Genomic DNA, 25,362 nt, shown 5'->3' with positions numbered 1-25,362 from the left:
GGGGCTTTCCGTCCACGCAGCACCGGAATGAAGGAGTCTGGGAGGGGGTCGGGGAAGGGAAAGACAGAGGAGGCATTAAGTAATTGGTTCTTGAAGGTATAAAATGATGTTTAGGGTCTACTCTAAAGCACTGATTTCAAATGCCCGCCCCCTGGGCCGTTTCGGCCCCGCCCCTTGTTGTCGTCACGCCGACTTCCACCTTGCCTGCTGCGGATTGGTCTCTGCCTCGGCCTCTGAAGTGCGGCGAAAGAGGTAGGGTTTTGCTTCCGGGTCTTGGGCCCTGGCCCTGGGCGCAGAGGTTTCTGGGAGGTAAGAGTCGTAATGGTGTCTGTATGATTTCCGGAGGCTGTCGCCTTAGACCTCGGCCGACGTGAGCGGCAGGAGGGTAGCAGATTGTCTCTCGTGTCCGAGTGGGGCGGGGAAGGGCGGCTGGGGTCGGAGTCGACGATAGAGAACCGGGCGCGGGCGGTGGAGGCCCCGGAGCGGCGGGCGGTGGTAGAGCCCAGCGAGTCCCCGGCCGGCCGCGAAGCGCGGAGCGTGAAGGCAGCTTTGCAGGCGGCGTTAAACAGGCTCCACACCCCTCCACCCCCCAAACCCCCTGCGAGTCGGGCCTTTGGGTGAAGAGTCAGCGAGTTTCTGGTAACAGCCCGAAGGCGAGCCCCCGGGAGGCGGGAGTGATAAAAATCCGGGAGTGTGTGGGAGGCGGCGGCGGCGCCCCCAGCGGCAGGAAACCCAGTTTCTCCCCCTGCATGGACCCCTTTTCCCTTTTTGAAAAATCTGGAGAAGTATACCAGTTCCCCCAGCTTACCCGCACTCTTGCTTTTCGGACGCTTAACGGGACTTCAGTCGCCACATCTGCTAGGCACTACTCTTGGCAGCCCCAAACCAAAAGTAACATAAGGAATGGGTCCCTGAGTTTTGCTTATCAGAATCCTTTGGGGGTGAGTTTCCTGTCTTGAGCATGGTAACCTACAAAAGATCTGATTTATATTATAATGATTGCTATAAAAGAAAATTGGACCAACAGAAGGCTGTTGGAGAATTTTGCACATGTAGCTGTCATTAAAGTTTAGCACACTTTTCTCCAGGACACTCAGTATTTGTCAGTGATTTTAAAACAACTTTTGTTTTTGTAGTTACTAGCCTATTTTCTGTTGTATGAAATTTAGATAAAATGCAAACCTTAGGGCGTCTGGTGGAGTAGGGTTAAATTAAGAATTTTTAAAACTCAATCATGGCAGTACTAAATTTTACAGGGCTTTGACATTTCAGTTCTCATAATAATCCTCTGAGGGACATTGCCCATTCCACAGAAACTTAAGCTGGATGACTTGCCCAGGGCCACAGAGACAGAAGGAGAACAGGAACACAAACTCAGATCTTCATGAGAGAATTTTTTGCACTAAATAAGAGCTGCCTAAGAAGCTATATTCCTTATGTACCTTGGGCTTCATTATTTGTTTTCTTTAGAACTTTTGTTTGAGGTTATTTAAGTAATTTTGGAGAATGAGTTTTGGAAATTATTTTTTTTTTTATTTTTTTATTTTTTTTTTTTTTAAAGATTTATTTATTTATTTATTTATTTGAGAGAGAGAGAATGAGAGACAGAGAGCACAAGAGGGAAGAGGGCAGAGGGAGAAGCAGACCCCCTGCCAAGCAGGGAGCCTGATGCGGGACTCGATCCCGGGACTCCAGGATCATGACCTGAGCCGAAGGCAGTCGCTTAACCAACTGAGCCACCCAGGCGCCCCAAGTTTTGGAAATTATTTCACAAGGATCAATATTTATTAATACTTTATGAAATGAGGGTTTGTCATATTGGAAATAACTTGATACAGTTTTTCTTTAAAGCATAAAAGATGACAACAGCAGCTAGGCCAACTTTTGAACCTGCGAGAGGTGGGAGAGGAAAAGGAGAAGGTGATTTGAGCCAACTCTCAAAGCAATATTCAAGTAGAGACCTACCTTCTCATACAAAGATAAAATATAGGTAATGAAGACTTTTTACTTTCTTGTTCAGAAGACAAGACTAAGAAATCTGTTAAATGGCATGCTCGTGAGATTGTAGCATGTTTGGGGCCGCCCAAACAGTGATATATCACTGAAGTTTCTGTTTTCATAGGAGTAGAATGCAGTAGAGTGTTTGACATTAAAATTGTGCTCTTTATAAAACTCTTTCATATATTACTTATGCAGAAATTCCTGTTAACTGAGAATTTCCATATGTATATGGCACAATAATAATGACCTCAGAAGGCCCGTGCACCATCAGCACTAATCAGTATGAGATTAAAAGTGTCATAGTAAAGAGCCCTGAGTTGATGAACTAACAAAAAGTAAAGACATTTTAATTAATCTGCAGCCTTATGGGAAAATGTGTGACTCAGTTTGGGCTCTCTGAAATATTGGAAACATTACAAGAATGCCTGTTAATAACCTTCAGATTAGGGGAATGATCTTGTTTAGTTCCATGAATCTTGAGGGACTAAAGGACAGAGTTGCTTTTTGTGAATTGTCTTCCATTGCTACAGCCATGTATTTTCTTAGTAACATTTTTGCCTGTTTGTTTCTACTTTAGACAAACTACTCAGGATGCTCCTGAAGAGGTTCGCAACCGTGACTTCAGGAGAGAGCTGGAAGAGAGAGAGCGGGCTGCTGCAAGAGAAAAAAATAGAGATCGTCCAACACGAGGTACCAACACTACCCCTAGACATTTGTCTCATGAAATTATGTTGACAACAGTTTTTTCGTGTGCTAATTGGAACTGATTAATATTTTTGTTTGTTTGCTTTAAAATGGTGTAAACAATTTATTGTTTGCTTTAAGATATTGGTAACACTTTCTTAAGTGATTAGATTAGAGGTGATAACAAGGTTGATTCCAGTTCCATCTCTCTGCTGCTGTAGTAGAAGGAACAGGATGATCTTGGCATATCTGGCAGCTCTTGTTTCAGTTTACATAAAGGTGTTTTTTTGGTTTTGTTTTTTAAGATTTATTTATTTATTTTAGTGAGAGCACGAGCGCACATGCGCCCATGAGCAGGGTGGGAGGGCCAGAGAGCAGAGGGAGAAGCTCAAGCAGACTCCACACCAAGCCCAGAGCCTGATGCTGCTTTGTGGGCCTTGATCCCAGGACCCTGAGATCATGACCTGAGCCGAAATCAACAGTGGACGCTCAACCAACTGAGCCACCCAGGCACCCCTAAAGGTTTTGACTGTTTACAGCAACCAGACTTTTTGAGGCCGTGCATTTTCTGTCTATGAGGGTCTCCAGTTTTTGTCACTGGCTTTTGGAAGGCATCGAGGGGCATAAGTTATAATATCTTTTTTATATTTTCAGTATATATGAACTCTTCCCTAAATTTCCTCAGAGAGGCTATGGTTCCCGTATTAAAATCAATGCTTTCATTAATTCATTGAACAAATGTTGACCAAGGGCAAATGCCAGGCACTGTGGTTCCTGTCTGTGCTATCTTGATGGTTATAATCTAAGCTTTTTGTCCCCACAGGTCCCTAAAATGTTACAAGAAACAGTGTTTATTTTAGTAAGCTAAATTATGTTTGTTTTCTCCAGAGCATACAACTTCCTCATCAGTGTCAAAGAAGCCTCGGTTAGACCAAATTCCTGCTGCCAACCTTGATGCAGATGATCCTCTAACAGATGTATGTTTTATTTCCTCTGTTGATCTCCACATAGTAATTCATTTATTATGTTTTCTGAAATGCTTGTTTTATTTTTTGGCTTTAAGAAGTGGCCTATATTTTTACTTACTGTTATTCAAATGTAGTCCTGACTTCAATGCTAAGCTTTATGGTTGATTTTTAAAGAAAAAGTATTATTATTATTTGTTTAAAGATTTTATTTATTTATTTGAGAGAGAGACACAGCGAGAGAGGGAACACAAACAGGGGGAGTGGGAGAGGGAGAAGCAGGCTTCCCGCCAAGCAGGGAGCCCGATGCGGGGCTCAATCCCAGGACCCTGGGATCATGACCTGAGCCGAAGGCAGACGCCCAACGACTGAGCCACCCAGGCGCCCAAAGCAAAAGTATTATTAATCACAAGAGTAATTAAACTTTAAGAGCAAGTTTGATCTCTGGAGAACCAAATAAGAAAGTGATCTATTAAAATATGAGCTTCCAAAAAAAATAATTCTCCATACTAAACCCTGGAGGTTGACCATGTTCTGTACCTCCAGAGGGCATTCTTCATTCTAGGGTCTTTATCAGTAATAGCACCCCCAAGAGCTGAATTCAGAGGCCTTTCCACATTAGATACCAAACATGCCCCCTCTAGGTGTGCAACTCAACTTAATGGTTCCTTCTGCTAGGAAGGGGGAAGTGTTTTAAGTGGAAGTTCTTTTAGGATTAGTGCTTCAGTTAACATTAAAATTCAGTGGGGCCCTATGGTCTATAATTAACTTGCAATTTTGTACATTCAGTGGGAAAACATGACTGGCCTTTCATCAGTTGCATCTAACTAAGTTTATATATCAGCAATTAATTCCAGAGTTGACAGATTGAATTAAATAATTAACTCAGTAATTAAAGGGAGCCCAATTTTAAATGGTATTTAATAATTGTTTGAAATTTTTCTGAGAATGTAGCACCCTTTTTTTGTACTTTTGATTATCCTTACTTCCTTGATTAAAAGTTGTCTTGAGCTAGTGAAACTATTTGACTCTTAGGGTGATACACTGTATATGTATGTACTGTGTGTATCAGTGTAAAGTGTTCCTTGTCTGATTGTAGAAATATTTTCATATGAAATCCCCTTTTGACTATGTAAATTTGAAGAATACTTTGTTACACTTTTTGCTGTTACAATCTCTCAAGCATCTCAGGGACATTTTAGTAAGAATTCTGTAAGCTTGTTTGTGGGGTTTCATTTTACGTTTTGGTTGATGGTTGACTTTAATCGTATTTAGGTGCATTTATCTTTCCCAGTGGGAAAATTAATCCTGCCCCAAAGATATGGTAAGTGTAATTTTCATGGGAAAAATAATGAATAACATGCATTTTCTCCTGGGCTATCATCATTCTTTTTTAGGAGGAAGATGAAGATGAAGATTTTGAAGAGGAGAGTGATGATGATGATACTGCAGCTCTTCTTGCAGAACTAGAAAAAATTAAAAAAGAAAGAGCTGAAGAGCAGGCCAGGAAGGTAAAATCAAAATATTAAATATTTGCATCTTATCGCCTATTCTAAACTAGGAATATTTTTTAATTTAAGTAATACATCTTATATTAGAAATCGTCCTTGCCATATCTAGATATTACAGCACCTATAGATCTACAAGTCTGATTATTTTTGCGACATCCTGATTTTCCTGGTTATGTTAGAAATTCTTTCCAAATAGTTCAGGCATGCTTCATAGTGCTTATCAATTTGTTTTTCATTCACTTGTTCATATGTTCAACAGACATTTAATCATTGTTCATTAAGTGTCAGAAGAATTAAAGATGAGTATGATATAATCATGGTCTACGAAGAACCCAAGGATATAATGAGACCATCTTTATGTCTTTGTCTCCTGCTTCCAACCTTCTTTCCAGGCATTTGTTGCAGTCTGTCAATAGATTTTATATAGCCTAGGGTAATTTACCTAGCCAGTCTCTCCGTTTATACAATGGAAGAAAAGAATGTCTATCTCAAAAAGAGTTACAGGGATTACATAGGATCCATAGTACATACCTTTAAACTTTGGATGAACAAGAGCAGGTCAGAACAGTAGAGATTCATAAACCAGTGCTAAAGGAGTTTGGACTCTATTTTGAAGGCCATGAAGAGCTAGTTGATTTCAGGAGGAGTATGATAAGATTGGATATGCATTTTATTGGGGGTTTTTTTTTTCATTATGAAATATTTCAGTAATACAGAAAAATATGAATAATAAATTTAATAGTCATCTACTTTGGATATGCATTTTAGAAAGATTACTCTGGCAGAAGTATGGAGGTTGGATTGGGAAAACTGTTTGAGAAGGCTGTTCCAATAATCCTCAGATGCAATTAAGATAATTCTGCATAATAGGAATTAGAATTGAGAGAAGTAAATAGATGCTGATGGAGCTGTCAAGGAGGTAAAATGATCAGATAAAGTGACTGATTAGATGTGGCAGCAAAGATGACCCCCAATTCCCAGGTAGATGTTGCTGACATTCCTTAAGGGCGGGGGGGAGATGGCAGAAGGGTGCACATGTTTAGATGGAGAGAAAAGAGATGATGAGCTCTGTTTGGAACATGTTGAATTTAACACATTATGAGACATTCAGTTGGAGATGTCTGTGTCCACTATCAAACAGAAGAGCTCGGCTTTTTTTATGAGCTTCTGTGTAAGTTTTCATTTGAACCAAGAATTGTTCTATTTAAAGAGTGGAAAAAGACTGACATGGGTTCATGTGAGGAGTCTTGGGAGGTAGAGGATTGCTGGAACTCAAATTGGAAGAAGAATATTTTAAATATAATTCCCATCGAAGTTTGGCATAGGATAGCGTAATTCCCATAATAGCTTCTAATTGTTCCTATCTAATTAAAAATCAATTATAAGAACTGTCCTAATTTCACTTGCACACCACTAGAGGGCAGTTGTTCTATTCCTGATTCTTTTGGCTTGCCTAATAGCTGTGGATTCATAAGGGACAAGCAGTTCAGGTGCATTTGGTTGACCCTTAAGAGGATAAGCATTTTAGACAAAAGGTCGTGGAATTTTGTAAGATTACTCTTTGTACAAAAATGTATTGGTGTTTCTAGGGGTTGAAGGATAGTTTTACTTTTGTTCTTATTGCCCATCTGGTTTTCTAGTGGCTAATTTTGAGGTGTCCCAAAATATTTTCGACCAGTCAGCCTATGTCAGGGGCTAGGAAGCTTTCTGTAAAGGGCCAGATGGTAAATGTCTCGGGATATTTCAGGTTTACAGACCATGCTGTCTCTTGTGCGGCTTGTCAGCTATGCTCACTGTAGCACAGAAGCAGCTGTAGACAATACAGAAATGAATGCGTGTGACTATCCGTTCCAGTAAAATTTTATTAACAAAAACGGGGTGGTTTGGATTTGATCTGCAGGCTGTCTGATTATTAGTCTATGTTTGTGAACCATAATGTGCCTGGTACTTTTTTTTTTATTAAAGATTTTATTTATTTAATTGACAGAGACAGCGAGAGAGTTAACACAAGCAGGGGGAGTGGGAGAGGGAGAAGCAGGCTTCCCGCCGAGCAGGGAGCCCGATGCGGGGCTCGATCCCAGGACCCTGGGATCATGACCTAAGCTGAAGGCAGTCACTTAACCAACTGCGCCACGCAGGCACCCCATTGCCTGGTACTTGAATATGGAAAGAGTTGGCACCTTTTTTTCCCAGTGCTGTGCGTGGCCGGCAGCCAGGACTCTAAAGGAAATAATATTGCAAATATAAAATGGCCAGAACTTTATTATATCACATACGTTATTATTATAAGTTGGATACATTGTATATTTGAGCTTTTATTTTTCTAGCATCTCAGAGAAATGTCTTTTCACTTTCAACATCAATATAAATTGTTAAAAATACATAGTTTTTAGAAAGCTATCTATTCTTAATCTGTAATGGATGTTCCTGATTTTGTTTGCTTAAGGTCTGAGCAGTGACCTGAAGGAATTTCCCTGTTTATTTCCCTGAGCATTGCATCTTCTCACTTCCCAGTTATTTGGCCTCTTAAAAATGAAATCTGTTGTTCACCTTTGGATATTAAAATGAAATATCATTAACTCTGTGGAAAGTTAGGTTATTTTTCTAAGTGATCTAAAACTATTAGGTTCATTTTATTTATTTATTTAAAGATTTATTTATTTATTTGAGAGAGAAAGAGAGAGAGTATGAGTGGGGTCGAGGGAATGACAGAGGGAGAGGGGGAGAATCCCAAGCAAACTCCGTGCTGAGGGGGGAGCCTGATGTGGGGCTTGATCTCAATCCTGAGATCGTGACCTGAGCCAAAATCAAGAGTTGGCTGCTTAACTGACTGAGCCACCCTGGTGCCCCTATTAGGTTCATTTAAAATTGAAAGTCTCTTTTTCCTTGATCCAGTAAGTCATCAGTTTTTGTCCTTCCTAAAATACAATAAAGTGGGGTTTATTTTTTGTTTTTGTTTTAAGATAGCATGAACAGGTAGATCTAGCAGTTAATGGCTAAGAATTCTAGGCATTTTATATTTCTAATTCTGAGAATCAAACGTGAGGGTGATTTGAGTTTAAAGAGGTTAATGCTAATTAAAAGTGAAGAAAGACAAGCTTGTAGACGAGCAGTATAAAAATGGAAAGTTAGTAACAATAAAGCATAACAAAATGAATAAAGCCGGGGTAGATTACTAGAAATACATGTTAGCTGAATATAATATGTTACATGATAGTTTATCTTAGGACCTACTTCTTGGCTAATAATAACTTGTCACTAATCCTAGAGGTACAAATTTACATTGTTAATAATTCAAAATAAAATTATTTTTAATCATAGTTCTGTATAGCCCATTCTTAAAAATCAAGGTAATAGCTTTGCTAAATGTGTCTCTTTGATGTTTAATGTATTCTCAAATTACTAGAATATATTTATTGATGTACTCTTAAAATAGCAGTTAATTTTATATGTACTTCAAGAAAAAATAGATTTAAATATGCATTCATAGAATTTCTGAGTCAGACTAATGAATGTATGATGACAAGCATGAAGTATTTATAATAAAAAGGCCAAATTATTTTGGTAAGTGAGACTTTTCTGGTATATGTTATATCTTAAAAAAAATAAACACCTACCTTGATGCTCATTCCTTCTCCCTCATAAAATCCTCACAGTCTTTTATTTATTTATTTTTAAAAGATTTTTTATTTATTTATTTGAGAGAGAGAGAGAATGAGAGACAGAGAGCATGAGAGGGAAGAGGGCAGAGGGAGAAGCAGACCCCCTGCTGAGCAGGGAGCCTGATGCGGGACTCTATCCCGGGACTCCAGGATCATGACCTGAGCCGAAGGCAGTCGCTTAACCAACTGAGCCACCCAGGCGCCCCCTCACAGTCTTTTAAAATAGGAGTTATGTAAGAAGATTGGCCCCAGAATTAATGTAAGTAAATGAGTCCTCCTCTGTCATTGACAGGAACAAGAACAGAAAGCTGAAGAAGAAAGAATACGTATGGAAAACATTTTGAGTGGAAACCCTCTCCTTAATCTCACTGGCCCATCCCAGCCTCAGGCCAACTTCAAAGTTAAAAGAAGGTACTTTACACTAACGAGTTGGATATATATTGCAGATTGTGCGTTTTATAGCAAAATATATTATGTAAAAGCCCCCTTTTCACTGATACCCTTCTCCATCAGATATGGGAATAATGGAAGAAGGAGAATGAAAGAAAACGTACTTACTTTTAGTAGATATTTATGATAACCAGCTGTGTGCCAGATACTATTCTAAGCACTAGGGATGGAGCAGTGCATTGAGCCATTGGCTTTCCAAAGCTTAACATTTTAGATGTATGTGTGAAGAGTCCCCAAGATCACCCTTCACATTCAGAGACTCACTAGAAGGACACCGAGGACTCCACATAGAGTTGTACTTGTGACTAACGTAGTAAAGATACACAGCCAGATAGATCATAGAGGAGAAAGCTACACTTCCTTATGCTCTGTCCCTCCTGTGAGGGGTCACCCAGCACATTCTTTCCCCCAGACTGAAATGTAGATCTGGACCAGTCTATGAACCTTAATGGTTATACCCCAATAGTTTCTTCTCCTTTGTTGCCATAAAATGCAAATACTACAGTGGATGATTGCTAAGTGGTAACTGATGAGAGAGTATAAAATCCTTAAAAGCATGTAATCTAAACTACAGTAAACTGGTCAGTTATTATCATCTAGAAGTATCTATGTGAATCGGGGTGCTGCCTCTTTTAGACCTGAAAACATTAAATATTAAGCCTATGAATTCCTACTTTTTAACTCAAAGTTCCTCATACAGGAGAAGTAATAAGAATGTTTGTATGTTCTAAATAGGAATTGCCCTTCCTGCTGTAATAAAGCAAGATTACAACCTATTAAGAATTACTTTATTCTTTTGGGTGTAATTGCGTCTACATATTGAGCATCTTTCTGGGTAATGACTAAGCTTTGCAGTTCACTTGTTCTTGTCTCCTGATACAGACATATAAGAGCGTTCTGGTTTCTTTTTTCCCTTTAGGTGGGATGATGATGTTGTTTTCAAGAACTGTGCAAAAGGTGTAGATGATCAGAAGAAAGACAAAAGATTTGTAAATGATACGCTGCGATCTGAATTTCACAAAAAGTTCATGGAGAAATATATTAAATAGTACAGTTTTATGTGCTTAAAGACTGTAAAATGTAAACGATCATTCTCACTTTGTTTTTTCTGTTTTTCTCTTTCCCCATCTAAATTGTGTATAGGCTTCCCTAATTTTAAGTTCTGAAATAACCTCTCCTTTATTGATACCTTATTTGATGAGGACTTGGGAATTGGTTTAACTAGTTTCCACCCTCTGAATATTTCCAGAAATATGTTTTCCTTTTAATATGGGAAAGGGAATCTTCTTGTAATAAATATTTTCAAAAATCGAAATAACTAAATCTGTGTCCCCCAATTTTTTGTTGAAATGTATGCAGCTTATAAAACATTGCATATTTTCTTTTGTGAATTGTATTTCTTTGTACATTAACTTCTCATTTCTTTGACATTAAGGTCAGTTAATGTGTGAGATTGTCACTGTGTGTTTTTAAGAGTGTGATGGAGGATGAAAGGCATTCAATTTTGGCCCACATGTTGGTATGGAAGAGTGTCATCAACCTTTCTGCTCCCTGAGTGTGTGTCTGAGGACGCATGGGGTATCCTTCACTTCTGCAAGAGCTCCTTTCTTTTTCTCTTGGCCCAAAACTGCTCCTTAAGCATGCCTAGGAAGCATGTGACACTTACCTGTGTTCTGGATACTCAACTGCCATGTCTCTTTTGAATGAGATAGAGTTTGCACACTGACATAACGTTAGATGCAGAGCCTAGGAAAGTTCAACATTAAATAATACGTGAAATAAAACCTTTGGAAATAGGATTTTGTTTGTTTGTTATCTTGGAGGATATGTATGTGGGAAGTGGGAGTATCTCTCTGCAGCTGGGAAATGAAGTTTTCCTAAGCCTGGACTGTGATTGGAGGTTGTCACTTTGGTAGAAAAATTGGGACCAGAAATTGAAGCATTTACAGAGAGTCATAGGATCCCTCAGTTGTAACAGATATTGAGCTTGATAAGGTTAAAAATAAAACTTCAAGCAAAAATAACATGCTTTTATCAGTGGCTATTTCTTTAAACCCTTTTCTCTAAGAGCTCATTCACTACTCCAGCACTTCCCCAGTGGAAGCTGGGACACAGATTATGTGGCGCCTGAGTCAGGAGTAAAGCTAGACATGGGGCCCAGGTCTTGACTCCACATGCATGCTCTGTATTGTTTCCAGTTGATCCATTTACACAAAATTTTGAATACTTCACCTAGTGGTTTTTAAAAGCCTTTAGTAATATTTAAAACCTTGTTTTTTAAATGTCTCCTTGGGGCACCTGGGTGGCTCAGTCGGTTAAGCGTCCAACTCTTGATCTCAGCTCGGGTCTTGGATCTCAGAGTCCTGAGTTGAAGCCATGGGTTGGGCTCCATGCTGGGCATGAGGTCTACTAAATTAAGTAATTAAAATAAACTCCAGCTTTACAGTTTATAAAGTGCCTCTACATTCATTTTCAAGTTTCTAAATAGCACCACTGTTCCATAGTTTGGAAGTCCTGGGTGCTTCCAAGTTAAGGACAATGAAACCTAGACCAAATGACTGGATCAAGGTTAATACATGATGGGACATGTACAAGTGCCTTCAAACTACATGAAAATGTGATTCCAGATGTGACATTAGATTTCCAAAACTAGTTCTTGGGATTCTGGGTAAAGTCTTGAGGAAAAGAGGTGGCAGCACTTAATCATAGGATCTTTCCCTTTTTAGCATCTGAAAGGCGTACCACGTATCCAGGGGCCTGATGCAGGTGCACCATTATCCCACCCCTCCCTGTGAAAGGTGGACATTATTTTCCATTTTATAGGCAAGGAAACTGAACTTTGTACGAACTTTAAAAGCAAAGTCATAAACCTTTAAGGGGGTAGGGTTGAGAGTCAAGCCTACAACTGTCTTTATTCTAAAGCCCATCCTCTTAATTGGTAGGCTTCACTGCTTCTTCGTGTTACTTCGCTCTGACTTTGCTTAACTATGAAACCACAGCAATGAGATAATGGAGTTTGGTGGGCCCTGAGTAGTACAGTAAGGTGTACGTATCTGGCAGGCACATAGTCGGGATTTCATACCTGTTCTCTATACGAGCATATAGCAGGGGCCGGCTAACACAAAGTCTTGTTTCGTTCTATCATAATGCTCTCATTTTGAATCAAGAGATTCCCTAACCCCTCAGAGCTTGGGTTGGGCAATAGATACGGTGATTGCTTTTGCTTGGTGGCTAGGATTAGAAACCTAGTCACAGAAACGCAGGTGAAATAGAGGTTTATCTTAAGAATACTTAAAAAGGCACCTCCTCTGCCTAGCTCCGCCTATGCGTCTGTCAATTCACCGGCCCCACTTCCTCTGCAGGACTAGATTTCTGCACCAAAGTACTAAGAGGTCATTGCTTCATGCTCCTGGCTTCCCTGCCCGGTCTGGGTCCTACCGGGTCCCGGAAGCCCCAGCACCAGGGCACGGGGCGGGGCTAGGCTTGTCTTTGGGAGGACGACTTGGATGAGACCACTCTGGAAGAGGAGAGAGGCTGGAGCGAGTGAAAGGGAGAGGGGCACAGCCGGCCCTTCTCGGGGCCCGCATGTGAAGCCAGCCCCTCTTCTCAGGGGCGAGGGCTGCGGAACATGGAAGGCACAGCACCAGCCTTGGGATCGCCCTTCCACAAATGCTGGGTGCCGTTGGATCTGTGGTACTGTGGGGGTGTGGCTCTCACACCTTCCTCTAAGTCACACTCCTGCGGAGGCCCCTACTCCATCCGAGCGACTGGAATCTTTTTATATGGAAGCTCTTAGGTGTTTTTCGTTTTCCTGTTTGAAAGTGTCCTGCTCTCCCCTGGCCTAGATGTCAGGTGCCTTAGGAAGGGGAAGAGCGAGAGGCGTTCACCGCCACCCCCCCATCCCCACCAACCCCCCCAGGCAGGGGGACCTTTTCATCTAGCCACATTTTCAAGCGGCCTCCTTCTGAGAAAGAGGCAGAGAAATGGTCCTAAAGGCCCCAGGCTAATTGGAAGCCGCTTCCTGGGAGCTCAGCCATCTCTTTGTGCCAGAGTCTGAGGAAGGAGGGAAGAGGACGAGTGGGGCTTTAATTCTTTTGACTTCAGAGGGAAGGGTTCTAATGTCATCCCGAGATTTCCTGAACACTCAGCGACTTTGAAAGTCTAACTCCCAGCCCCACAGGCCTATTTCCAGAGGGTGGGTTAAATAAGGGCTGGGACTTAGTCACACTCTTGAAGAGTTTATTACGAAGACGCCACTTGGGGAAAAAAGCTGGTGATGAGGAAAAAAACGGGTAAGACCACTGGCCACGCTAGGGAAGCAGCCCTACACACTCGCAGTGCCCTGCCCCCCCACCACCACCTTTCCCCCTCTTCCCCCACAGCCTCGGAAGAGCAGAGCCCCTGTCACCTCCCTGCTTAAACCCCCACAACAATCACAATAGAAAACAATCCCATTCGTGACAGCTACATAAAATGTAAACACATGGTCACAAACTTAAGAAAGGTGCAGGACGCCTCTGGAGAAAACTCCAACACCCTACTGTGGGGCAGCAGACAAGGTTAATAAATGTGGAGAAATACCTACTGCTGGATGGGAAGACGCAGTAGTGTGAAGCTGTCAGTTCTCCAAGCAAAAGAAACTATTATAAAATTCCAGGAGGTCAGGATTTTAAAATTTATTTTATTATTTTATTTTTAATTGAAATATAGTCGACAGGGGCGCCTGGGTGTCTCAGTCAGTTAAGCGTCTGCCTTCCGCTCGGGTCATGGTCCCAGGGTCCTGGGATGGAGCCCCGCATCGGGCTTCCTGCTCAGTGGGGAGGCTGCTTGTCCATCCCCCATGCTGGTGCTCTCTTTCTCTCACTCTCTCATATAAATAAATAAAATCTTTCAAAAATATATAGTTGACATACAAGTTGGGTTTTTTTTAAATCGATGTTTTGACCGAATTATTGAAAACTTTTCTGTTAAAATGAATTTGTAAGAACATCCTGGATAAAACAAAAAAGTCTGTCAAGGAAGAAGACTGAGAAGGATTTTCTTCGCCCACTTTATTTTTCTTTTCTTCCCCCATTTTAAAATGGGTTATAAATGTACACAGATTAATGTGGTTCTGGCACCAGAAGAGATAGATGGGAAAAAATGGAACATAATGAAAAGTTAGAAACAGATGCAAGTACATAAAATACTCTCACATATAAGAAAATCTTTTAAAGGCAACGAAACAAGAAAGAAGAAAATCTTTGGGGGAAGAATGAACTGTCAGTAAATGGTGTCAGGAAACTTTACTAACCATTTGGTAGAAAATAAGTTGCTACCATCCAGCACAAGGGCAGGGTAATAAACCCATGGGTTTAGCCAGTCAAGAAACACGAAGCCCTTTTTAGATGCAGAAAGTTCAGTACTTAGACAGGCAGAGAGAGGAATAACCAAAGGTGCTAGGTCCCCGTGGCCCTTGAGCAGAGCGACCTGGAAACCACGTGGGCACTAATCACAGGACACGTGGCACAGAGGATCCCGTGTCAGGGGGCAGCGAAGCTTCATAGCTTCCTGCTTGTACCCCAAGGGAGGGAGGCAGAAAGCCTCAAACCTCATCAGAATCAGGAGGCCATGGGAAGCTGTCTCTGAATCCTTGGGAGCCAGTGAAGCCAGGAGCAGCTCCTCTCAAGTCCCCCATTTTCCCACATTCCAGGAAGATTCCAAGGCGTTCTGCCAAGATTCGTATCATATGCGTTCAAGTCCTGTTGGCCCCAGGTGGACTGTGCAGGTGCATCTCGAAGTCCCGGGTGCCCGCACAGAGCCGTTCCCCGACAGCACCCCACCCACGAGTCCTCCGGGGGAAATTCCCTATGTTTTAAAGGTTTAAAGGAAATGAACAAACAAATGTACTAGAGAAAACCATAGGCAAATGTGTGTTTAATTCTGAGCTGAGGGGCGCCTGGGTGGCTCAGTCGGTTAAGCGTCTGCCTACGGCTCAGGTCATGATCCCAGGGTCCTGGGATCGAGCCCCGCATCAGGCTCCCTGCTCAGCGGGAAGCCTGCTTCTCCCTCTCCCTCTGCCCCTCCCCCAGCTCATTCTCTCTCTCTCTCTCTCTCTAATAAATAAATAAAATCTTAAAAAAAAAATTCTGAGCTGAGATGAACTTTCTTTTTTCTTTTTTTTTTTTAAGAGAGAGCATACAAGCTCGGGGGGGTGGGGGTTGTGCAGAGGGAGCAAGAGAGAATATTAGGCAGGCTCCAAGCCCCAGGCGGGGCTCGCTGTGAGGCTCCCCACGGAACCACAGGGGGCTAGATCTCACAACCCTGAGATCATGACCCGAGCAGAAATCAAGAGTCAGATGCTTAATCCACTGATCCACTCAGGTGCCCCAAGGGATGGCCTTTCTAAGCATGATATCAAAAGCAGAAAATACAACAAAAAATAAAAGAGATAAATCGATTACATAAGAAGATTTCATAGGTCAAAGAATTTAAAATGCCAGTATTATGATTAAATTCCCTTGCTTAGACAGCTTTTCTATTTTCTTAGAGCTTCTGATTACCTTTCTCTTCTTCCTTAGTATCTTCATGTATCTTTATTTTCAAAAAAGTGATTTCATTATATGAGATTAGCAGTCAAGTTCTCTCTTTTCTGTACCCTTTCGGATGGAATAGTGGTCCCCACATGAGTGTAATTATAGGACTGCCGTTAATGCTCTCCCACGTAGAATGTCCCATTTTCAGTGCCCCATGTCTTTCTCCTTGATTTGTTCCTTTCTTCTCACAGAATACACCCTGCAGTAAACTTCCTAGGGAAGGATGAATGAGAGGTAACACAGGTGAGTCCTTGTATGTCTACATCTAGCTTTAGTTTACCCACCCCCACACTGACCCAACCCTCCCATCCCCACCTACTGACCCAAACCCACCCCCACCCTCCCACTGACCCAACCATCCCATCCCCACCTACTGACCCAAACCCACTCCCACCCCACCCACTGACCCAACCCCGCTCCACCCCCACCTGCCCCCTCCACACACTCTGCCCCTACTGCCAACCCCCCAACACCACTGATGGCTTTCCTGAGTATGGGTTTATTATTTTTTTAAAGATTTTATTTATTTGTTTGACAGAGAGAGAGGGAGAGAGAGAGCACGAGCAGGGGGAGTGGCAGGCAGAGGAAGAGGGAGAAGCAGGCTCCCTGAGGAAGGAGCCCGATGCAGGGCTTGATCCCAGGACCCTGGGATCCTGACCTGAGCTGAAGGCAGACCCTTAACCGACTGAGCCACCCAGGCGCCCTGTGAGTACGGGTTTAAAATAAATTTCTCTTAGAATCTAAAAGCTTTGGTCCATTTTTTTCTAAATTTAGTATTGCTCCTGAAAACTCTGATGTCAATCTCCTTTATATTCCTTTATATATGTCCTAGTATTTTGTTTTTAATGTCTGAGATCTTTTGGGATGTTTTCTCTCACTCACTCTGGCTGTCTTAAAATTTCATAATGATACACGTAGCTATGAGTCTATTACCATTTTATTTTGTTTGATTCTCAGTGAGTCTTTGGTGATTCACGGCCCTCAGTCCTGGTAAAAATTTCTCCCCTCTAGTTCTTCTGTTCTCTCTGTTCAGAACTCCAATTGGTTGGTAGATTACCCTTCCATCTTTTATTTTTCTTCTTCATGTTTTGGTCTCTTTTTGTTCTACTTTCTAGGGCATTTTTTATCCCCTTTCATTTCAATTATTTTGCCGATTTTTTGTTTAATTTTGACAATCATACTTAAAATTTTCAAAATCTCTCTTTTATTCTCATAACCTCTCTCCTGCTCTCGTGATTTTCAACCTTGACTGCACATAAGAACTACCTGGAAACTTTTAAAGACCTTGACACCCAAGTCATACCCCAACCAGTTAAATCAGAATCTTTGGGACATCCATATTTTCTCAAGCTCTCTAATTGATACCAATCTTTATCCTAGTTTGAGAACCACTGCATTATCCTGTCTCTGTTTTAGACCCACAGTATTCTTTTCTTCAATATTATACTAATATTGAATATTCTTCAACATTATATTAATATCTAATATTATGTATATATTATACATACACACACATATAAGATATTATATAAAATACCTAATATTATGTAGATATTACACACACACACACACACACATATATATATATATACACTAGTTGGCTAGATAGGTAGATAGACTATCTCCTTAAACTTAACTCCTGCCATATATATAGAAAGTATAATTCTCAGGCTACAGACTCAGATATATATAAATGTATATATTTTTGTCTTACCATATCTCAATTTAATTTCTGTTTCCAGCCCCTATTCTCACAGATAGGAGAAACAATCTTAGTCAATGCAATTTTATTTCAGTTCTGGGTTTATATATGCAATACCCTTTGAATCTCTCTTAGGCTACTTATTAAGGAGAGGAGAGAAATGTGCTTGGTCATTATTTTTAAATCGAGGCACCTCTTAATAAATTACTGGGTGTCAAAATGAAATGGGGTCACCACCATCTTGTTTTTCCTCTTAGCTTTCTTTATGCTTAGAAGTGAGATGTCACTGGCTCAGATACGACATGTATATTAACACATGTATTCTGTCTTTTATAAAAGTTGATTTGTGCCTCTGTCTCATCCCTGCAGTAGGCTGCATTTTCCCCTCTGGAAAGAACTGCATGGTACACATTCCGAGTTCCCAGCATGGTACGTTACACAGCCCTTTTTTTCCAAACAGAATTCTGTATGTTTGTGTCTAGGTATCAGAGCTGGTGTTAATGGGCAAAGTGGTTATAATAAAATGTGTACAGTCCAGCACACACACACACACACGCTCTCTCTCTCACACACACACACACCTGTGTGTACGCCCACCCACATACGCGTGTCTGCGCACGCAGGCCCACATCATCTTTTTTCCTCAACCTATTCCACGTTGCCACCGTGCGTGCAGCTTTTACCACCCCAGCTGCTTCTCTGTGATCCGGGCGGGGGGCGGGGGGCGGCACACGTCCCGACTGCACTAACTGCTCCCTAAGAAAGGACAGTGAGAGGGAGCCTGGGTGGCTCAGTTGGTTAAGCGACTGCCTTCGGCTCAGGTCATGATCCTGGAGTCCCGCGTCGGGCTCCCTGCTCAGCGGGGAGTCTGCTTCTCCCTCTGACCCTCCCCCCTCTCATGCTCTCTCTATCTCATTCTCTCTCTCTCAAAGAAATAAAAAAAAAAAAAAAAGGACAGTGAGCAGGGGCTTCCCAGATCCCGGGGCAGACGATGAGGTCGCCCTCGGCCCGGCTGAAGCCAAACTCAGCTCCCTGCCCTTCCTTCCTGCAATTCAGGCGGCTCCAGCATTTGTAGCCCATTTTCAGAACGGTGAGGATGAGATGCCCTATCACGTTAGGAAACTCTATAGGCTCCGAAGGAATTTTTAAGCCATACTGAGGCATCCTTGAAGCTGATTTATGGCCTAAACCCCTGTGTAAGTTGGCCAGAGCTAGACTAATTACATCTGGTATGTAATTCTAGATCCACAGAGAAGCCCATAGGTGTTGGGAATTCTATGCTTTTGACCCTGGGAGAATGTTCTAATATCAGGGGAAAATTCTTGCTGCTGCCTTCTCTCATTCAGACTGTAATTAAGAGATTTAAATTCCAAGTTCGGCTCTTGAACTTAGTGATTCTCTGACTATGTGGATTGATTTTTCATATCCCCAAATGTATGTTTAAATAATGTGATAGCCCATTTAAAAGTGTTGTAAAAATTATTTCCTGGTAAGTTGGCTAGCCTGGGTGGTAGGACTCCACCTCTCTGTCCCACCTCTTGCAAGAGCAAGTTAGTCAATATTCAAGAATTTTGTAAGCTAGTTATGAATCACAAGTAGCTTCAAATAGTCCATGGTGGGAGAATTTACACCCTGGAAACTGGCAAACACTACAGTTCAGGGCCTTCTGGTGAAAGTTTACAATAATTTATTCCAGCAATCACCTTTTGACTGGCTGTTCATTTTATTTCCCTCTTCTGTTTATTTTCTGTTTCCTCTCCACTATGAGCAATGCTATAATCAACTCGCAGGATGTGAGCAGAGCTGAATAGGCTTGGGCAACTGCCCCACAGTAGTTCTGAGTCTGGCCTGGGCAGGGGCACAGGGGAGGGCCGGGCCTCAGACCCCAACTGCAGCTGCCTTACTCTTCCCTTGCTGCCTCAGTTTTCCAGAACGTTCTATGTGGGAGACCTTCTTGGGAGGGTCTTCCATGGTGTTGACCTCTCGTCCTTCCTTCCATGTCCGTGTCTCCTCTACTTAAGCCCTTCCTGCCTGTTGTCCTTACTGCCTCCTCTACCCTCTACATTCTGACGGAGACCCACATAGAATAACCAAGGCACAGTCCCTTGGGTTTTGAAAATTCTGCAATTTTGGAGTCTTATTGACCAAGCCTTAAGTGGGAAAGAGATGAGATGGGTGCTGAGCAGGGGGCAGCCCGGGCTCAGCATCGCTTTCCTGGCATGAGCCACAAAGGGGCTCTAGTCCTGAGACTTAGATGCCGTAGGACCCTGGCTGGGCTGAGGCAGAGGGCGTGATTTAGCGGAGGGCATCCAAGTCAGAGAAAAAAAAAAATGTTTCTCTTGAGTCTGTTTCCCTTCTACTTGAAAATTGCCCAAGGCAGGCCATCCATCAGCCCTGGACCAACACTGCTACATCCATCCTCCTGTTATCTCCTGAGTGGGTCCTTGGAAAAGGCTCATAAAACATGTGAAGACAGACATCATTATTTAATAGACCGTCAGAAGCCTGAGCACTACGGCCCAGCAGCATATCAGGAAAAATGAAAGATCTCTCATGCGGAAAAGTTTGTGGTTTTGAAGCCAGAAAAGAAATTGGAGGAAATACAGCTAGAATGTGTTTTGCTTATAACAGTGAGTCAGTGCTTTCAGAGGGTGGGTATAAACATGTGCTTAACACTGAGCACCTACTGTATGCAAGACACTGTTCTAAATGTGGAGGTTCAGGGGTGCCTGGGTGGCTCAGTCAGTCATCTGCCTTCAGCTCAGGTCATGATATCAGGGTCCTGGGATGGAGCCTGCGTTGGGCTCTCTGCCCATTGGGGAGTCTGCTTCACCCTCTGTGATCTCTCTTGCTCTCACTCTCTCTCAAATAAATAAAATCTTTAAATATGGAGCTCAAAGATGCTCAAGACACAGTGCTAGTCTTCCGACATATCAGTCTGCCTGTCCGGGGTCACACAGAGAGGGGTGCAAATCACAGCTCCACCACTTACTTGACTTTGCTTGACTCCTTTCAGCTCCCTGAGCCTCAGTTTGCTGATCTGCAAAATGGGGATAATGATCCCAGTTTATAAGAAATAGCCATAACATGTGTAAAGCTTTTGGCATAATGCCTAGTATATAGTGAATAATAAACCTTAGTTCTCCCCTGCCCCCACCCCTACCTTCTCCCACCTCTCATATGGACGAGCTGTTTTCTTCGCTGCTGTGTTCCCAGTGCCCAGCGGAGTGCACACGGGCACATGGTGGTGGGAGGGGCGGGGGGCTGCCAGAATTCAGAGAGCAAACCTGCCCTTGAGGAGAAATAAATACACGTGTTCAGAGCAGAACAAGTAAACCCAAAAATGATGAATGGGAACTGCTGAAAGCACCCCACATTTAGTCCAGTTAAGAGAAGATTTGGTGTTTGGCTAGGAAGGGTGGGAAGTCTGTGTTCATCTGTGTGGCAAGATGAGAGGCCACGGGTACCGGGCTCAGTCTCCTCAGCTGTCACAGGGGGTGGATGACGACTTGCTCTCAGGATGGTGTGCGAATCCAATAAAATGCAAAGTACTTCACAAGCATGGTGGCTGATAGTGGCATTTGGTGCCCTAACATCTTCCCCGTGAAGCGCTCGGTGCCCAGCATGAGCTCTGAGACGGGCAGGAGTCCACCTGGCCCACTGCCCCGGGTCCACCTACGTGAGACTCAGGAAGGACACTGGGGATGCTGGCCCACTCGGCCCCCGGTGCCTGCCATTTCTACAAAGCACATTTCCTCTCCTGAGCCTTCCGGCTCTGAGAAAGAGAGAAAAGCATGGGTCCCGCAAAGCCAGGGCATCATTTCAACTCGCCTTTCATCTGTCAGTGTCCCATTGCTAACACATGAAAAGGGAGTAATGGCAGTCCCAGTCCATGTGGAGATAATGTTCCCTGAGAAACACCTTCCATTCGAATTCTCTCAGTTCAGAGAAAAGGGGGCCTCAGAGGCGGTAGAATGGATCTGATGAGGAGTCACAGGTTTCAGGAGATACAGCAATAGCTCAGTTACCCCGGGACATCACTGCTTCCCTTACCCGCGTTCTCCACTAAACGCAATTTGCTCTTCTCAAGTCAAGCCACATTTTTAGTGGTGACTTTAGCTGGGCTTGAGATGTGAGCCCACAGCATAACCGGAAGTGGTCCGTGCCCAAGCCGATCATTCAGGTTAAAGCAGTGGGAAGCGCACTGGCCCCTGTGTGTTTGGGTGACCCAGCCAGCGACCTTCGCTGTGCCATCCCGAGAACAGTGGCGTAAGCCTGAGACCAAGGTGGTCGGAGGCAGTGCCCATGGGTGACGTGGGGGGTTCAGGTTTTCTTTCTTCCCATTTTCTTTTTTACACATTCCCCATAATCGTAAATTTCGTGCTTCTTTGGAGATCATCTTCCTTGCACCACTTCCAGCCCTTGTCTTGATTCAGCCCTTTAATTTGCAAAGGAGAAGTTGAACCCTGTCTCCGGGTTCTCCCAAAGGCTACCACCACAAACTCTTTGATTCCAGTCATTTGATAAGAGCCTGATTTATGAGAGATCGTGATTATGGATGGATGAAGGAAGAACACCTCATTCCTTCCTCCATGTGCATGTTCCGAGTTTTATGGCCAGATCAGGCAGATGGTGCAAGGGCTGTGCACTTCAGACTGATGAGGTTGAGCCCCAGAGACTCGCTGTCACAGAACAGCTGCTCTGAATGGGCCATTCCCCAGGCAGAGCTGCCAGGAGAAACAGCCCTGGGCAACATCTGATCGTAGCTTTTAGGGGTGTTGTTTGGGACCACCATCCGAGTGTCATCACAATGAGCTGCCCTGACCAGGAACCCCAGGAGCATTCCTCAAGGCACCAGGTCTTGGCAACTAGAAAAGCAGGGCATGTTTGGAGGAACTGCGTTGGTTTTATGTCATTCTTGGTAAGTCCTGTGGATACCAGGAGCTCCTCTGTGCTGGGCCACTGGGGAGTTCTGAGGTAGATCTGTGCATGCATCTTCTATGTCCCTGTCTCCACATTTCCTTCACTAGTCACTCTCCAGACCTGTTTTCCCTTTGCCTGGATCCCCTCCACCCTTTCTTTTTAGCTTTTGGGTCCTATGTATTTATGTAAGCACTCTGTGACGTTTCTCGAAAAAAAGAGGGAATTATAAATTCAAAACATTTCAGAAATTGTAGGATGCCTTGAATTGTTTCCTTTTTTTTTTAAGATTTTATTTATTTATTTGAGAGAGAGAGAGAGAGCATGAGAGAGAGAAAGAGATCACAAGTACAAGTGAGGGGTAGAGGGAGAAGAAGACTCTCTGCTGAGCAGGGAGCCCACCGTGGGGCTCAATGCCAGGACCCTAAGATCATGACCTGAACCAAAGGCAGACGCTTACCCAACTGAGCCACCCAGGCACCCACCTTGAATGGTTTCTTAGCCATTTCTTGTCTGTAAATTTAATCTTCTTAAGTAGATTATAGTCAAAACAGGAGGAGGGTGGTGTGGCTGGATGTTCACATGCCTCCAAAGAACAAATGTGTGTCATGCCAGTCTCTGGGTATTTTGTTATAGCAGCCCAGGCAGACTAAGGGTCATTTTTTCTCACTTCTTCTCTCAGTGAGTCAGTTCGGGTCCTCTGAGAATCAAACGCCAAGACGGTATTAGACATGCCAGAGATGTACTGGGGAAGCACCTGTGAAGGATCAAGGGGCAAGGGAGCAGCTGAGAGGCGGAGGGCCCCACTCCTTGCTTCGGGTTGGACCCCTGTGAGAGGAGAGAGGGAAGGAAGGACCCTGGGTAAGAGGAGCCTCTGATGGCAGTGAGCTCCCAGGAAGTCTCAACCAGGCCAACGGGGAGCCCCAAGGCAAACATTCCCCTCCCACCAGAGGAGCCTGTCCTGGACAGAGCCGGCCAGGCTGTCCTACTCCTGCCGAGCCTCGTCGTGGGCTGGGAAGAGGCCAGGAGGCCATGGCCTCAGTAAGCATGAATGGGGAGATCTAAATCTGGAGCAGCTTGAGGCGGTTCCCTGGCTCCCCTCCTCACCGCACACCCTCCTGGAGGGAGACGGGGACGGCACACCTGAGTCCGCACCCACAGCGCCAGCTAACCACGCACTGGGTACCCCATACACTGCAGTTCGGAGGTCTCTTTAAGCAGTACGCCTGTCTCACACCTTCTAGTTTTTCCTCATGGCCAAAACTTACCCGTTGTGCCTGCTATTCTCTTAAGATACCGTGTCCCATTTTCTTAGGACCTCGATCCCCGATCCGGGAAATGACAGCAACAGGAGATTGGTTAGGAGCTCAGGTGCTGAGGCCAGACTGCCTGGGTCCAGAGCCTGAATCCACCAGTTACTAGCTGTGGGAACAGGGAAACAAACCGCTTTATGGCTCCGTTTCTTCATTTATGAAAGTATGATCATGAGACCTAGCTCATGGGGTTGTTGTAAAAATGGTCCAAGCAAAGCACCGAGAAGAGAGCTTTGGCAATACTAAGTTCTTAGGCAATATTCTTTAGCGATCGCTTTGGTCTGAATGTGTTCCCTCCAGAACTCCTGTGTTGAAATCTGCCCCTCGAGGTGCTGGTATTAGGAGGTGTGGGCCTTTGGGAGATGATTAGGTCAGGAAGGTGGAGCCCTCCTAAGGAGAATTAGAACCCTTACACAAGAGACCCCAGAGAGCTCCCTCACTCCTTTCTGCCTTGTTCCACAAGGCCAAGTTTGCAACCCCCGCAGAGCGTGCTCACCTGGCCACCCTGGCACCCTGGTCTTGGACTTTTAGTCTCTAGGAGTATTAAGAAATAAACTGCTGGTGTTTATAAGCTACCTAGCCTATCGTACTTTGTTCTAGCAGCCCAAATGAACTAAGACAACAATTAAGTAATTAATTAAAAATTAGTAAGTTCTCAGTCAAAATTAACATATTAATACTAAGATGCTGTGTCTCCCATCACCACTTCCATCTTTGAAATTTTGCCTTTCAATTGATCCTATGCGAAGATGTCTTGTAGGCATTTCAAACAGATGGGCTGGAGGCTTCAGGGAATGCTTCATACCGTTCCCTGTGGGGTGGCATCTATTCTGTCTGGCGTTGGAATCAGACACAGAGTTGTGTCTCAACCTTCATTCAGCATCTGTGGGTGTCAGGCACTGTGGAGAACGCCAGAGAATCAAAGATGAATGAGCCTTAGCTCGTGCCCTCTACAAGACCAAACTCTAAGAGCCTCCACAAGACCAAAGTCTAAGAGGAATGCATGTACAGGCACATGAAGTAACTATCATGAGGAGTAGAAGATCATGAGAACTTTCTTTTATTTTTTTTAAGCAGGCTTCACACCCAGCGTGGAGCCCAACTGGGGACCTGAACTCATGACCCTAACATGGGGACCTGAACCAAGATCAGGAATCAGAGGCCTAACTGACTGAGCCACCCAGGCACCCCAATCACGAGAACTGTAGTAGAGGGCTGGATAAAGTGTGAAGAGAGCTGAGAAGAGGGAGAACTTCCTTCCAGCCGGGCGTGAGAGAAGACATTCAGGAAAGATAGAACTTTCACCTGGTTCCTAAATGCCAAGATCTAGAGCCACCGGGGCTGAGGCCACCCAGACACAGCTCTTTGGAACAGGAAGGATGTCGGGCATCATGTCGATCATCTGCCAGAGCCCAGCGTGGAGGATAATCTGTGTGTCTCCAGGGAGGTATTGCTGCCTCTTGAATTGTATTATAAATATGCATGGCAGAACTACAGAGCAAATCAGAAACAATAATAGCTTCTAGCCTGTCATCTGGTCCTTTGAAGCATTTTATAAACAATGCTCATCTCAGTGTTT

The 25,362-nt window shown here is 43.6% G+C and overlaps 1 protein-coding gene across 4 annotated transcripts; it reads left to right on the top strand.

Annotated features, from left to right (window-relative positions):
- Positions 1-279: 279 nt before the first annotated feature.
- Positions 280-11,078, top strand: CWC15 (CWC15 spliceosome associated protein homolog). 4 transcript variants are annotated; one of them, XM_021679074.1, is made up of 7 exons: positions 280-309; positions 1,852-1,990; positions 2,579-2,691; positions 3,574-3,662; positions 5,048-5,161; positions 9,116-9,234; positions 10,193-11,078. In XM_021679074.1, the coding sequence occupies exons 2-7, from the start codon at positions 1,860-1,862 to the stop codon at positions 10,320-10,322; spliced, it is 696 nt and encodes a 231-aa protein (XP_021534749.1). In that variant the 5' UTR covers positions 280-309; positions 1,852-1,859; the 3' UTR covers positions 10,323-11,078. The 4 variants fall into 4 exon arrangements, with proteins under 4 accessions (XP_021534749.1, XP_021534745.1, XP_021534748.1 ...); XM_021679070.1 differs by having other exon boundaries at positions 309-639; XM_021679073.1 differs by lacking the exon at positions 280-309 and adding an exon at positions 311-370.
- The last annotated feature ends 14,284 nt before the right edge of the window (positions 11,079-25,362 follow it).

Source organism: Neomonachus schauinslandi, chromosome 11 (assembly GCF_002201575.2).
Source record: "Neomonachus schauinslandi chromosome 11, ASM220157v2, whole genome shotgun sequence".
Lineage (NCBI taxonomy): Eukaryota > Metazoa > Chordata > Mammalia > Carnivora > Phocidae > Neomonachus > Neomonachus schauinslandi.
Note: the sequence above shows the minus strand (reverse complement) of the source record. Positions and strands in the feature narration are given on the sequence as shown.